The 16,561-nt window shown below is 43.3% G+C and overlaps 1 protein-coding gene across 3 annotated transcripts in view; it reads right to left on the bottom strand.

The window, feature by feature from the left end:
• Window positions 1-9,828, bottom strand: part of DIPK2B (divergent protein kinase domain 2B) — a 49,524-nt gene extending 39,696 nt beyond the window's left edge. The window contains exons 1-2 of one of the 3 annotated variants that reach the window (XM_073799452.1): window positions 9,465-9,828; window positions 1,175-1,439 (exon numbers count right to left, since the gene is read on the bottom strand). In XM_073799452.1, coding sequence (XP_073655553.1) covers window positions 1,175-1,439; window positions 9,465-9,700 — 501 coding nt within the window. In that variant the 5' untranslated portion in view covers window positions 9,701-9,828. The remainder of the gene's footprint in view (window positions 1-1,174; window positions 1,440-9,464) is intronic. The other 2 variants (XM_033849512.2, XM_073799453.1) reach the window with 2 other exon arrangements.
• Between the last annotated feature and the right edge of the window lie 6,733 nt (window positions 9,829-16,561).

The raw sequence follows: 16,561 nt of genomic DNA, 5'->3' as shown, positions 1-16,561 counted from the left end.
CCACACCAACTCCAAGACCCTTAGGTTGGGTCCTGCCACCACCTCCCCAACCTGGCAATAGTTTGACTTCCTCTGGCTTATTTTCTCCCCACTCCATGCCAGTGAGATTCATAAAGTGCAGAGTACAAAAGGACCACATTGGAAAGCTCAATATCAGATGATGGCCATGTCACCAGCAGCTCGATGCCTCTTGATTTCAAGGCAGTTTCCACACGACTTTAGAGTAAAGCCACATGGTCTTGCCACGTGGTCGAGATATGCAGGGACCAGTGATTCTGCTTTGTTCTGGGTTGCTCATCTCAAAGAGACCAAAAGGAAGGTCTGTTAGTGCTCAGAAGTTACCCAGGCAGCCTTATGTGCCCATATGAAGGGGCTAATGGCCTGGAGAGTCCAAGAAACAGACTTGGCATGCCCCTGAGGGATGCTAAATCCTCCAGCCTCATCATGACAGGGAGACTGAGGTGAGCCTCTCCTCTCTCATCTTTGCTGAAGGTGAGTGGCTCCTCAATCCTTTGAGGCAGCATCTTCTGCCCCAAGGGGCCAGCTGGATGTGTGTGGAGTTACATGACTGTGCTGGTCCGGATGAAAAACACGATACCAGTGGTGATAGTGCAGGAGGGGACAAATGCAGGATAAGATGGCACTGGCAACGTGCTGAAGTTCTGAAGGCAGCCTACTCGTGGGAGTGGGTAGGAGCTCTCAGATGGGAGGAGGGAGCTGTGTTATCAGAGTCTGCTTTTGCAGTGACTCAGGTTTGGTTCTTCTTCATGGTGGGAGATCAAAGAGGAAGCTGATTTTCAAAGTGGGGTCTCTGGATCATGAAACGGGATGCATATGGGAGCTTCTAAGAACGGTCACCGTTTAGGGGTTGGCAAACATTGTGGTGGGGTGGGGTAAGGCTGGTGAGGGTCATCCGTCCTTCAGACCAGAGGTGGGAGCTGGGAACTGTTTTCCAAAGAGTCGCTGAGAGTCATATCAGAGAGAATGGAGAATGACAATGGGAAGGGTCCCTATAACTAAACCTGTTTAGTTCCTGTCTTGTCACAAGCCATGCTGTTACATGACATTGTTTTGTCCCACTTTAGACAGACTACAATTCCTTTTGCCCAGACTGAGATGTGAGCTGGGAACGGATTCTGCACCCTCTCCCCACCCCCGGGGCCAGTACTCTCACCTGCACCAGGTCCGGTGTGAGGCGCTTGGCCTGCAGCCATTTCTGGAACCTCCCTGTTTTCCGCAGAACGCGCTCAATGCTGCAGGTCTTTGGGGCAGCTGCGGAGGCACAGATTCTCCTGTCCGAGATCTCGTTTTGGTGTTTGCTGACCAGCCTTGAGATCTCCACGGGGCGCCAGGATTTGAAATCATCCGAGTAATTTACAGGGTAAGAAGGCAAGTCGTCGGGAATCAGTCCAAGGCGTGAGGCCAGCCAGTTGTCAAACCTGGAAGAATAGCCCTTTGGGGATCAGCCTGGGAGCTGGAGAGAGGGAGCAGGGACTAAGCAGGGACGAGCCACACTGCCAGAGCCAGCAGAGCCCGGGGACAGGGAGATGGGGGAGAACATCTGCTCTGATCCATTTCTTCTCCTTAGACTGGGAAGCTCCAAGCTCTCCTGTGAGAGGACTATTTGTGTTTCCTCAAACTTAGGGAAGTGTATATGTGATGTCAGAAAAGGTGAGGGATCTGCATACCGAAACCAAACTTTTATCTTTTTCATCCAACTGGCACAGAAGGGCTAGCCATGGCTTTCTGAACTTCTACTCCACATGAAGGCAGCAGCTTTACATATGCTGGTACCTTTGATTCTCCTAATAACCCATCCCCACTTTACAGATGTGGAAACTGAGGCTTGCGGAGCTTAAGTGCCTTGCAAGTTCAGATAATATGTTGCTAAGCAGGGATGCAAACTCAGGGCTGCCTGTTAGAAAAACCCATGATCTTCCTGCTTCGCTGCACTGGTTCTAGCAAAGGCCCACTCTGTGAACAACGGCTGGGTCTTGAAACCACAGTTCGTGAAGAGGCTTCTGGTCCTGAACTGGGGAGGGCACTGCCTCTTCATATCCAACCCCAAAAAGCCCCATCAATTTTGCTTTCAGTCCACAGATAAGTTATCAGTACCAACCAAGTGTCAGGGAACAGTGGCTGCTAAAGGGTCACCAAATTCAAAGCTATGTGGGATCCAGGAGGTGTGATTCCACACAATGGAATCCTCCTCAGGGGAGAGGCACTGGCCTATTACCATTTGCTGATTTTCTAGGCACCACCTTGACCCTTTTCTCCAGTCATTCCTCCATCTGTGTGCCGACAGTTCCATCAGGGAAGAATGTTCAATCTCCTGATTAATGTATGAAAAAGTACTAAGAAAATGTGTCTCTTCATTATTATTAATAATTGAGGGTTATACTGCAAATGAAAATTAGGCTTATATGTTATACATTTAATTTATTTTTTTAATTTATTTTATTGTAGTATAGTTGGTTTACAATGTTGTGTTAATTTCTGTTGTACAGCAAAGTGATTCAGTTATACGTGTATATACATTCTTTTCCATATTCTTTTCTATTATGGTTCATCACAGGATATTGAATATAGTTCCCTGTGCTATACAGTAGGACCTTGTTGCTTTTAATTTAATTTCAATAAGAATCTTTAAATTCTTATTATTGGGCATTACTGGGCGACCTCATGATAATGAGTTTTGGAGGAACTAGCTCCAAACCCTACATTGTATTGTTTTCTCACTTATATGATACAGTTACCCTCTTAGGGTAACTAAGACTCTTAGACTGAAAGCTTTTCAAAGAAGGTGCTCTAAGAAACTGTCAGTAAGTACCTTCTGCAATGCAGGACCATTCAAACTGCAGTGGAAGTAGGCACAAAGAATTCCATTCAAGGACATTGCCACAGATCTGTTTAGAAAGACCAGACACCGAAAACTTGCAAGGAATCAACTCTATTGGAATTTTTAGGACAACCATGGGAAATGATCCTCCCCACTGGGAGAATAAGGAAGGGCCTAGGCCTCCGAGGCAGGCCTGTTTCCTGTAGCTACTCTTGTTCATGGGGGTTCAAACCACCCCTCCCCAAGGGCACTGTGACTAAGGATTTACAACTAGGTGGCTCTCTTTGATAACAATAACAGCGATACACATTATGAATCACTTTAGCAGTCACTTTGCTGAACTCTGTATGTGCATTAAGTCAGTTAAACCTTTCAACAAACCTATGAGGTCAGCACTGCTATTACCATGCAGATGAGGAAACTGAGGCACAGAGAAGTTCAGTGATTTGCTCCAAGTCACACAGCCAGGAACTGGAGGAAGTAACCTTCAGGGCTCCAGAGCTTGTACTCTAAACCACTTTGCTGCTACTTAGTCCTCTATCATCTATTTTATGAATTTGTGCTTGGTAACAGACGGGTAACATTATTAGGAGTTATAGCTAGCAGGGTCCTTAAAGATGATTTTGTCCCTGTCCCCCTTCCATTATATATATATATATACATATATATATATGTATATATATATATATATATGTATATATATATATTTAATTCTTTTCCAGATTCTTTTTCCTTATAGGTTATTAATTCTCCGTGCTATACAGTAGGTCTTTGTTGGTTATCTATTTTTTTAAACATCTTTATTGGAGTATAATTGCTTTGCAATGGTGTGTTAGTTTCTGCTTTATAACAAAGTGTATCAGTTATACAGATACATATGTTCCCATATCTCTTCCCTCTTGCGTCTCCCTCCCTCCCACCCTCCCTATCCCACCCCTCTAGGTGGTCACAAAGCACCAAGCTGATCTCCCTGTGCTATGTGGCTGCTTCCCACTAGCTATCTATTTTACACTTGGTAGTGTATATATGCCCATGCCACCCTCTCACTTTGTCCATTATATTTTGAGGATGAGAAAATTGAAGATGACTTGTCTGAATAATCATAGAAAATTAGTGGCAGGGGAGGACAGATCTCAGGGGTCTCTGTCTCCCAGTTTGTGGGGATGGCATGGAGACGGATGCCCTACCCTGTGGGATAACCTCATTGTCCTCTTTTTCTGTCCCCACCTTCTGAGGAGGCTCTACTGAAAGGACAGCACTGACTTGGCAGGTGACTGTAATGGATCCCGGTGCATGTCCAGCCATGGCTTGAGGTGTCCCATGAGGACCAACTGAGGACAAATAAACAGGTTTACAGGCCACACTTCTCCCCCTTTCCAAATGGTAATAACTTAAGGATGCTGAATGGGAAACAAATGAATATTCTTACAACTTTGATTACCTACTTTATTAAACTGAAGAATGTCAGTGAGAAAATGGGCCCTGCTGTTTATTCACTAAAATGTTAATATCCTAGAATTTGGAAAACCACAAAATAGAGGCAGAGTTCTAATCTTCCTTCTGAACTGACACCATGGGCATGTTTGTAGTGACCCTGGCTGAGTTCCTCACTGGGTTAAAAGATGGACAAGCAAGATCATAGTTTCCCAGAGCTGGAAGGAAGAATAAATGTCATGTGGTCCCATCCCTGCAAGCTCCTCAACATGGAGAGCAGGCTGGGGGTGTAGGGGAGAGTGATAACATTGGAACGAGAATGTATATTTCTTGTGTTTGCATCCCGTCAAACACTAAGTTTGTAGCCACGCCTCCCTAAATATTTCGTGCCTCTCTTCCCTCTTCTCTACCCCTCAGGACACTTAAAACATCCAGCATCTTTCCAAAGCTCTCAGAATACAGTTCATACTTCACAAGGCTCTTCCTAAGCCCATCTCCTGCTGCTCCCCTCACAAGCTTGCGTTGGTCTCACCAAACCACTGACCATCCTTGGCTAAGCTGTATTGTTTTGGGCCTCTGAGCCTCCACTCATCTTGTTATATGCTGATCCCTTTATCTGAGACACTTTCTCTTTCCTCCCTGGATAATCCCTACCCGACACATTAAACCCCAGACAGGTATCATCTCTTCTGATTCTCACTCCCTCATCCCCCCAGTCTGAGATAGGTTCCCTCCCACATGCTCCCATGACATCCTGTGTAGGACATTTTGTATAGTCCTCATACTCTGCTTTAATCATTGGTTCATGTCTCTGTCTTCCTTCAGGGCCAGGACTGGGCCTCCTTCAACTTTGTAACTAAGTGCCTAGCAGAGTGCTTTGTTCCAAGTTAGTACCCAATGATTTTAGTTGGATGGATGGATGGTTGGATGGGTATTTGAATGAACAGATGGTTAAGTGAGTAGAGGAATACATGGAGGGATGGACGAATGGGATGCACAGAGTGAAGGTTGGGTGGAAGAATGCCTAGAGGGATGCTTGGATGAATGGGTGAATGGATGGATGGATGGGTGCATGTATGGAGGATTGAATGTGTAGATGGATATTTTTGCCTTAAGCTCTGGGGCCCTGAAGCTCTCAAGATCTCTGAATTCATCTGAGGAAGTGAGTTAAAGCAGTAATTACTATCACCTTCTGAGGTGAAGGAGAAAGACAAGGGCAAGGGAGAAGGGAAGGCAAAAAAAAGCTTAATGATTTACTTATTTTGCTGTGAGTCATCCACCACTCAGAAGTATTTAAACATTCTTTAAGACTTTGGGAATGAGGGGTGAGGATGTAAGGCCATTTGGGTACAGTAAGGAAGGCAAGGTAAGACGTCCATCCTCGTAAGAGCTGAGGAACCCTTAGGAGTGATTCTGATCAGAAATACTGCCATTAAGTACCCCATACCCCACACTTTCACCTTACCTGTTACTCGCACATATGCAAATACTGATCAATCAGATCCTGGTAGAACTTGCCAGTTGGGGTGGTCACTTAGAATTTTATATATAAGGATATATTCAGTAGGAAGAATATGTAAATCAGGTTGACTCATTTTTCTAGCTTCCCTTAACTTTTTCATTCATGATTTGAAAGTCAACATGTAATGCATGGAAAACTGGTACTGAAAACATTCTAATGGTCAAAGATCATTGGTTGTGTATGGGAAGCATCAGATTCATGATTACCATTCTTGCCAAAGAAAAGATAGGGAAAGAAGGAAAGGTGACATCCTTCCACCAGTCATGTGTCTTCAGCCTACCCAGCCAGCCCGGGGAGCTCACCCTCTGTTTGTTGCTGAACAACAAGCATTGTCCAATCCTTATTGAGGACCAGGACTGGAGTTCTAATGCTTGCCTGGCTATAGCATTTCAGTCTAACATCTGAAAGTTTTGGATGGGCTTTCTCCTAAGGTAGCATTATGACCAGTTTTAAAAGTGGAAAAAAAAAAGTGGAGAAATGTTTGGAGATGAACAAAAACGATGAGCAAACACACCATTGGAAAGAGAGGCAAAGGATGTGAACTTGTAGACAATTTAGCAAAGAAGAAATACAAACGGGCAAGAAGCCTGCAAAAAGGGCTCAACTGAGAAGAAATCCATAATAAAAATAATAGTAATAGTAAACACTTGTGAGTGTGCAAAAAGTAAACTCTATAGGTAGAAGTCTCCATTTGGAGATATATATATGTATATATCTCATAATCCTAAAAATTCACTGTATTTTTTGACCCAGAAATTTCACCTTTAGGAATTTGTTACAGGAATTAATCACTGATGTGCATAAAAGTCTAGCCACAGGGATCTTCAACATAGCACTGTTTATAATAATGAAAAGTGAAAAAAAATCCCTTGTTACCCCACAATAGTTGATTAGTTAAATAAATTATGGTTGATTGATGCAATCGAATACCACGAAACCACTAAAAATCAAATTGTGGAGAAGAATAGTTAATGTGGAAAGGTGTTCCGATACATGGTTAAATAAAAGTTTCCAAAAGGGTATGCACAGTATGATCACATTTTTGTTGAAAAAATTTTAATCCATACTTAGAAAAAAGGTGGTAAGGATCATATACCAAAATGTTAACTAAACATTTTGAGGAATTGTCTGTGATTTTTATTTTGTGCTTGCTTTAATCAATATTTCCTGAAAATTCTAAAATAAAGAGATATCACTTTTAAAATAAGGAAAATACTATTTACAATGTAGAGAAAAGGCTATAACAAGTGCACGTTCCCAGAGCCACTTACTACCTCTCGCTGCTTCCTTGCGCTGAGGATGTGATTTCTCAACGTGAAGCATTCCAAACCTCAACCTGCCCCGCCTGGTGTTTCCCTGCTTGGATCTGCACACTTCCCTTTCAGGTGGGCGCACGTGGAAAATGAATTCTGAGGGAGCTGAAGTAATATCCTGAACTCAACTGGAACACAAACCTGTTTGGGGAAATGCTTCCTGAATATGGTCATTACCTGACTGATGAGAAAAACCTCATTTCTTTCCACTTGAAGAGCCGACTGTAATATTCATACACTCTTGTTTACTTATCTGGAGGAGGATATGAATCTGGAGCTCTTCCTCAGTTGAATCCCTTAATTTCCCTCCCTCTTATCTTAAAATATGTCCATATTCTTACTGCCTTCTTTCTCCAAGGAATCAGTGCCACTTCCCCTGTGTTTTTGGTCCTCTCCATCCCATTTCTTAGGTGGGAAATCTTGAGTTCATTTCCAACATCTTCATTTCCTGTCACATCGAGTTGATCAACAAAATGATTCTCTAGCTGAACTGACTTGCATCCTTCCTGCCCTGCTTTGTTCCCAATGATCTTTCTCTTGGACTAGGAGAACTGGTCTGACAGCCCCTGCCAGCATCACCAGGCTGTTCTGCACACTGCTTTCCAGAAGATCTTTCCAAAATACAGGCCTCATCTTGTCCCCACCCTACTTAACATCCTCACCATTGCCTGCTGTACAGCTTCCTCAGTTGGAGGTCTTTCAACTTTTTAACATTCAAAATGCCTTAAAAAATGGTCTAATAGGACATGTACACACTACTATATATAAAATAGATAACTAATAAGGACCTATTGTATACCACAGGGAACTCAATACTCTGTAATGACCTATATGGGAAAAGAATCTAAAAAAGAGTGGATATATGTATATGTATAACTGATTCACTTTGCTGTACACCTGAAACTAACACAACATTGTAAATCAACTATACTCCAATAAAAATTTTTTAAAAATGTCTAATAGGAAAAGTTCACATCCACTCCCTATAACATCTACCATCTCACAAAAGAAGTTCTTTTTGTTGGTATTTTCTATTTGTTATTTCTGTTTAGTAACTTAGTAGAATACTCAAATATGTCTTTGGTTAATACAGATTGGAAATAAAATTATCGTAAATGAATGCCTTCTGCTTAGTCATCAAATCTTACAAGCCAGAGGCAGGGCCTTGGGGGAAGGCATAAGAGAAGAGGCCTATTACAAAGGGTCTATTGAAAAGGCTGGAGACCACTGGCTCACAGGTTAAGTCCCAATTCCTTGGTATGGCATTCAAGGCCCCTGGCCCCATCTGACCCTTCCAACCTCCTCCTGCTGCCATGCCTCCACATGTGCCCCATGCTCCAGCCACTAAGACTTCTCACCTCTTCCCACACCGCTGGGCCTTTGCTCAAGCTGATCCTTCTAACTTAAGCCCCTCTCCTCCCACTAAATTTCAGCTCATCCTTCAAGGTCTTGCTCAGAACACCTTCCCCTGGAGAAGCCTTTCTCCAGTCCCCATTTGGAATTAATATCCTCTCCCTGGACCTCCCCGAGGTCCCTTACACTTCACTTCTGGCCTGCATCAGATCAAGCCTTATTGTTATTTGTAACACCGTTCCCCTTCCCTGATATCCCGGAGGGCAATGACCAGAGTTATAGCAATGCCGTTACAGCACGTGCTGGGTCTTGGCCATAGTAAAGGCCAAGTAAAGGCCAACACATCGACTGTGTGTTGGCAGGCCTGAATTCCAGAGTGTGGTACTATATTCTTTGGTGAGAGCCAGGTGCATTGAGATTTACTGAACTTAGGTTTTCCTCTGATCAAGGCAACATCTCACAGCAGAAAACTTGTTCAGAAACTTTGGAGCAAACTGCCTCGGTTTGAATTCCAGATCTGCCACTTATGAGGTGGTGACCTTGGGCAAGTCACTGAACCTTGCTAGGTCTCAGTTCACTATCTGAATCATGAGTGCAAAACACTAACTGCCAGGATTGTTGTGAGGAGAAAATAAAAACAGCTTTAAATTGTCTGTCACATAGTAAGCTGTCTATAAATTTTATTTCCTTCCCACTATGAGAAATGAACTTGGTAAACTCAATAGTCCCAGGCTACTCCATTCATAGAAAACTTTAAAACTTTAAGCTCCCATTTCCAAAGGAAACTTTGGATTTAGCATTTAGAGCTGGAATTTGGCTTTACACCTTACCCCCTTCCCATCCCAACTTTAACTCATTCCCACTATGATTAAATGGCTTTGCTTCAGCTCCCACCCATAAATTCATAAATTACATCCTGACTTGATTTCAAGAAACTCCTGGACATCATCACATGAAGGGAACAGAATTTTGCCCCTCAGAGTTATCTGATTGAGATTCTGACCTTATTTCTTCTTTAAAGAACTTCTTGCAAATAGATGTCCCGATGCAGGCATTACATTTATCAAGACCGAGGAAAGTCCTTCCAAAATTGTAGCTGGTTCTGACTCGGGGCACCAGAGTAGGAGAGGGAGAAGCCGGCGAGGAGACAGAGTAGCTCAGGCCTGAGACCCACAGCAGCAGGGCTGGCCAGCCCGGGTGGAGGGCTGCAGCTTCAGGCCCCAGCCGCGGCTCCATCATGGGCTTGGGACTCCAGCTGCAGCCCTCGGCTGCCCACTTAGGGCTGTGCAGAGGCAGGTCTTGGCAAAAGAGAGAGGGCTGGCTTCAGGGCGCTGACCCCATCCCAGCTTCCCAGGTTTCTGTTTGAGGATGCTAAGGAGCTTGGGGCTAACGAGGCTGGGGAGGAGGTGAGGAAGTCCATGGAGGATGCTGATAACACCGTTTCCAGAGTTACTCTTCCTCTGCCCTGGGGCGGCTGCTGCAGCCTGGGGAGGGGCTGACTAGCAGATTTCGGGAAGGACAATGGCCAGGGCCTCCCTGTGCAGTCTTTTTGACAAACACAGGATATCCTGGCTGGGCAGGAAAGGTCCATGCAGGATGTATGTCCGACCTGGTTTCCACCTGGGAGTGTCAAAGGATCTTGAAGGTCTCCGCCCTCCACTGTTTTAATTCTGGGTGTATCTGTCCCTATGGATCACACACACACACACACAAACACACGCACACCAGCCCCTCCCCGGCCCCCTGCAGTAGATAATTTGGCCTGTCCCTTAACCAGCCATATTTGGCTGTGAAATAACTAGAAGTCATTTTGCCGGCCATTAAGGGACACATTTGATACTGATTTGAAAGGTGAAGGCTTTTTACTCCTTAGGGAACAGACAAACGCAATCTGAGAAGAAAGGAGGGGAAAGGACCCGGTGGCCTCTGGCATGATAAGGGGAGGACCAGAAAGATCCTTCTGCCTGCACCCAGCTGTGTCTGTCCCTCTCCTCCTTGCCTGAAAGTCCCTCTTCCTTTACTGCCTGACCTCCCTTCTCAGTGGCCGGCCTGACTTGGTGGGATATGACTGCCCCAGGATGGCCTTCCTCATGACACCAAGAAAAGGTCCACAGCATGGAGCAGATGGCAGTGCTAATTTAGGAATATGTAGAGAGGACCAAATCAGGGAAGGCAGGCTTGGGTTGGGAGAAGGAAAAAAAAACTGGGCATGGCCTCAGGAGAATTGGGGAGTTTTGCTAAAGATTGATGGGAAGAGCAGGGTACGGGCAGTTCTCTGATGGTTAAGCATGTGCTTATTAGCTAGCTGTATATGCTCCTCAGTCAAACGTCATGCTTTTTTTTTTTTTTATCGTGGAGTTGTGAGAATTCTTTATGTATTCTAGATACTAGTTCTGTGTTGGTTATGTGGCTTGCAAATATTTTCTCCCAGGTGGTAACTTGTCTTTCGTCTTCTTAACGGGGTCTTTTGCATTGATAAAAAGTACAGAAATACTGAAAAAAAGGTACAGGGCTAAGTACAGATCCCTGGGGAAAGTGCTGCAAATGGTGTTCCAGATTCAATGTGATTTAACAAAATATATATTGTACTTACTGTTACCTCAAGGTTTTAATTTAGGTCCTGCAGGTGATCTCAGCAGCAGGGGAGCTAAGAGCCCAGGCAAGTTGCTCATGGACAGTACAGCAACACGTTGTAGGAAGGGCACTGACTAAAGTTACTAACTGTTCCAGTTTGCCCAGGGCTGTTGGTGTTAGTCCTGGAATCTCAGGTAACCCCTTAATCTTGGGAAAACTCGAATGATTGGTCGCCCATATGAGGACCTGATAGACCTCCCATAAGAGTTGTATGAGATGAGATCTCAGGTGTGCCATTTGGCTATTAGGTTGAAGGACAACATTAAAGGTTGGAGGGCTTGAGAGGCACCTTGGAGGCAGACCTGTAGATCACACACACACACACACACACACACACACACACACACACACACGAGGTTTTTTTAAAAACTTAGTTAACTTTAACTTTTTCTCATGTCATTAAATATTCTTCCATGAGACCATTTATAAGTACTGCATTCCATTATATAGATGTCATACAATTTATTTAACAAATCCCTTATTTTTGACACTTTGGTTGCTGACGGGTAGGATTTTGACAGCTGAAACTCCTGAAAATGATGGAAACCAGGTTTTTTTCCTCACTTCCAAAATGCCATGAATTGTAAGATCTACCATCAATTTAAATAGCAGCGTTTTAGAGGAAAAATATAAAAAACACTATATCAAGTATCCATTAAAAAGTGCTCTAAATTATCCCTATAACTTTAAATATATGCTACTTCCCATTTTTGAATCATGACCAAATTTTGGTTGTGTTTTTCACATTCAGAGTCTGAACGTATACTGAGTTGCTCATTTCAGGGGACTTGCTGCTTTTCATAATGTTCTCATGATTCTTAGTCTCTTTGGTACCTTTAGTGATATGGCAAGTATAGCAGGTAAGATTTTCAGTCTATACGTTCAGATGTGAAGACCTACAACGTTACATTTTATAATTCAACCTAATTTTTATTTTGAGCCCTCCATTCTGGATTGGTGGGAAGTCTTAGCATGGTTATTTCTTGAGTTCTTCCCTTCTCTTCTGGAATTTCATTGTGGTTCGGTGAGATTTACTCAACATTCAGCCACTGGGTGGAGATGTTTGGTACCACTGCCCGCCATGGGGCCTGTTATGATTAGTCCAAGTTGCTTCTTAATCCCTTCAAACTCTACTTGGGGCTCATGCTTCAGCCTGCAAGACCGCCCACCACGCCTTTAGATGAACCTTGAGTGTCACTTCCTTTCTGGGGTTTGCCACTCCCTTACTCTTGCATTCCTAGTCCACCAAGAGGCCATATTTACTTTCTAACTTGCCACATTCTCCCCCTGAAGGAATGAGAAAGGGACTGTCTGCTTGAATTGGTAGGGGATGGGAGGGGCAGAAAGAGGAAAATACAAGGGTAAAAAAACACAGGTTACTGTCTTCAAATGCTTTTCTGCCACACAAAATATATCAGGTTTTGCTTGCATGACTTATTTGGTTGGAACCATAGTTTCACTTTTTCCCATAATTGAGTTATTTGTCACTAGAAGTTAAAGAGCTTCCTTAAGAGTCAACCAGCCCCTGGGACAGATTTTTCAGAACCTAGCAACAATTCTTCATGATGTATACTCCACCAGGGCAGAGATTTTTTATCTCTTTTGCCTCAAGCCTCCAGAGCAGTTTATAGCATATGCTGCCTCATTTTAAGTAAAAATTAGGGATCCAAGTTAATATACAGCTGCAATGACAATTAGATGAACTAATCCCTTCTACACATTGCAAAATTCTCAGTCACAGGCAGCAAGGAGCCTTTTATAACTTCTTCTTTAATTCCGAGGCTGACAGTTTTCTTGTGACTTTGAGTATAAGGGGCTTCCTAATTTCAGAAACACTGAAGATTAAAAAAATCTGTGGCTCAGCACTGAAGAAATCTGCAAGGCAGCCGACTGCCAGGAGGAGAAACAATAAAAGAAGTATTTTGATTTGTTTGATCCCAGGGGTGGGACACATGGGCAAATGGTGAGGCATAAATGAAGGACCCCACTGAAGGGGCCTTGGCTAGGAGGCCAGTGGTTTGGAGTGGCAGGGAAGGTCAATGCGAATGATGTGGGATGGATTAATGTGTGAAGGACACTGGGCATGACATGGAGTCGGTTTGAAGAAATGGTGCCTGAGACCAAGGACATGGCAGTAGGAATGAAAGCAAAGGGATAAATGTGAGGGGTAATAAGAAGCATGGTCTCCATGACTTGGAAACTGAGTCAATGAAGAGAATAAGGGAGAAGCAAAAATCCACGGAAACTCAGAGTTTTCAAATCTGGCTGTCTAGGAAAATATAATACCATTGATAGGTGCCGAGAATGAGGAAGATGAGCTGGCGTTGGAGGAAGATACAAATCCTGGTTTTGGATCTTTGAATTTAAAACATTAACTGCTAACATAGGTCTTATTAATTGATCTCCATGGATATGATTGCTTTAGAATATCAGAATGTGCCCAACGAAACTATTACCCAGTTCTCATATTTCCATCTTGATGATAAGGATATAGCCTTAGATTTTGATAAATATCTTACTGAAATCTGGTACTATATCACCAGCGTTCTCCTGACGTGAGTATGCCAGACTAGTAATGTAAAAAACAGTGAGATGAGCTATCACGGGATTTTCTTGGTGAACCCCTACTGACCCTTACTGATCTCCACTGCCCATTGTAAGTGCTCACAAACAGTAGTTTTGCTCAGTATCCAGCCTAGACTTTCTAGAGGTCACCTTAAAAAAACCCCTGAACATCTTCAGTCTTCTGGCATCTCCCTTATTCAATATTGTAGCAGCTGTGGAGGTGTGCTGCTCTATCTCCTTTCATGAAAGAAGGTGTGGATCAACCGTGAAGAGTGCAGTTAGCTGATGCTCCCCAACTGTTAGCCCTTCAGGATCCAGCTCAGCTTTTGAGCTGAGGCCAGACTCTTCCTGGGCAGCCCCTAGCCAATGACTGAGCATAGTGGAAGTAGTAAGGTCTGGCCATCTCTGCCGATCAGAATTCCTTTAATGAGGAATCTGTGGTCCAGAGCTCCCTGCTAGGTTGGCTGAGGCTTTGTCAGATCTGCATCGTGGTTTTAGGTACTCCCTGCCCCAAACGGCTTCCTCTCCCCAGGCATCTGCAAATCTCTAAACCTCTTGCACTCCTAACTGCATCTCAAGAGTCTGATTCCTGGAGGGCCCAAATGACACAAAAATGATTCTTCTATGCTCTCCTGACATTAGTCCTAGGATCAAATGTCTAAGTTTATTTTTGGAGGGGGGCTGAGAAATAATTTGTTTAACATGAAGTCCCAAGGAAGAGATCTCATAATTCCCTCAGCTCTCTTGGGCTTTGATTCTTTCTCAAAAAATATTAACCCTACTCTTTAATATTTAAAAATTGTTCCCCTTGATGTAAAAGGTGGCAACCTGATAGGGTTCAGCTTTCTCTCTGTCTGCACCATCTTATTCAAGGGGGTAGATCTATTCTTTTGTGGTTCTTCTTTAGATGAGCATGGTTAAAAAATTTTGCCCTTAGCATGTTTACCATCCCTAGTTCCTCACTTTACAATTTTCCTGACCAGGACTTTAAAATCTCTAATAATACCTTACAATGTGGAGACTTCTGTAGTTTTATAAAGCACTTTCATATTTATTATTCCCCTAGATTCTTATAAGAAACTTGTGAAGGAGGAGGATGCAAAGCTAATAATTATTATTATAGATGAGGAAACTGAGGTTTAGAGATGTTTAATGGACAACAAATGTCACACAGCTAGTACGTACCAGACCTGAGGCTTGAACTCAGCTCCTCTGAAAGCATAACACAGGGCACCATCTACTCTACCACAATGCCTCTCGAGATGTGGCGTGAGTTTGTACTGGTGGTTTCAGGGAGTCTAATTTGCATCCCCAGATGTGCAGAAGTGGCTCTGGGTTCTCAGAAGGCTTTCCACATATTTTGGGAACATACCCAAGGAACATGGCATCCTTCTGAATCAGTCACATGGGACTAACCTGTGCCCTCTTTGCTCTGCTCATCAGGGACCAATGCATGAATTGCTGGTGCCTGTGAAGATCTGTATGTTGTCATGAAGTGCCAGCAACTTCAGATGTCCAGGACTCACCTAGGAGAGGTTGCCAGCCATTGGGCTTCTTGGTACTGTTTCTCTTCCTCCATAACCCTGTGTTATTTTTCTCTATTCACCATCACCCTTGTGATGCTGGGTTTGATTTTTCTCTGCTTTCTTTCTTTCTTTCTTTTTTTAAACATCTTTAGGAGTATAATTGCTTTACAATGGTGTGTTAGTTTCTGCTATATAACAAAGTGAATCAGCTGTATATATACCTATATCCCCATATCTCCTCCCTTTTGCACCTCCCTCCCACCCTCGCTATCCCACCCCCCTAGGTGGTCACAAAGCACCGAGCTGATCTCCCTGTGCTATGCGGCTGCTTCCCACTAGCTATCTATTTTACGTTTGGTAGTGTATATATGTCCATGCTACTCTCTCACTTCGTCCCAGCTTACACTTTTCCCTCCCTGTGTCCTCAACTCCATTCTCTACGTCTGAGTCTTTATTCCTGTCCTGCCCCTAGGTTCTTCAGAACCATTTTTTTTCTTTTTTTTTAGATTCCACATATATCTGTTATCATACGATATTTGTTTTTCACTTTCTGACTTACTTCACCCTGTATGACAGACTCTAGATCCATCCACCTCACTACAAAAAACTCAATTTCATTTCTTTTTGTGGCTGAATAATATTCCATTGTGTATATGTGCCACATCTTCTTTATCCATTCATCTGTTGATGGACACTTAGGTTGCTTCCATGTCCTGGCTATTGTAAATAGAGCTGCAAAGAACATTGAGGTACATGACTCTTTTTGAATTATGGTTTTCTCAGGGTATATGCCCAGTAGTGGGATTGCTGAGTCGTATGGTAGCTTTATTTTTAGTTTTTTAAGGAACCTGCATATTGTGCTCCATAGTGGCTGAATCCATTTACATTCCCACCAGCAGTGCAAGAGGGTTCCCTTTTCTCCACACCCTCTCTAGCATTTATTGTTTGTAGATTTTTTGATGATGGCCATTCTGACTGGTGTGAGGTGATACCTCATTGTAGCTTTGATTTGCATTTCTCTAATGATTAGTGATGTCGAGCATCCTTTCATGTGTTTGTTGGCAATCGGTATACCTTCTTTGGAGAAGTGTCTATTTAGGTCTTCTGCCCATTTTTGGATTGGGTTGTTTGTTTTTTTGTTATTGAGCTGCATGAGCTGCTTGTAAATTTTGGAGATTAATCCCTTGTCCGTTGCTTCATTTGCAAATATATTCTCCCATTCTGAGGGCTGTCTGTTCGTCTTGTTTATGGTTTCCTTTGCTGTGCAAAAGCTTTGAAGTTTCATTAGGTCCCATTTGTTTATTTTTGTTTTTACTTCCCTTTCTCTAGGAGGTGGGTCAAAAAAGATCTTGCTGTGATGTATGTCATAGAGTGT

Source organism: Tursiops truncatus, chromosome X (genome assembly GCF_011762595.2).
Source record: "Tursiops truncatus isolate mTurTru1 chromosome X, mTurTru1.mat.Y, whole genome shotgun sequence".
Lineage (NCBI taxonomy): Eukaryota > Metazoa > Chordata > Mammalia > Artiodactyla > Delphinidae > Tursiops > Tursiops truncatus.
Note: the sequence above shows the minus strand (reverse complement) of the source record. Positions and strands in the feature narration are given on the sequence as shown.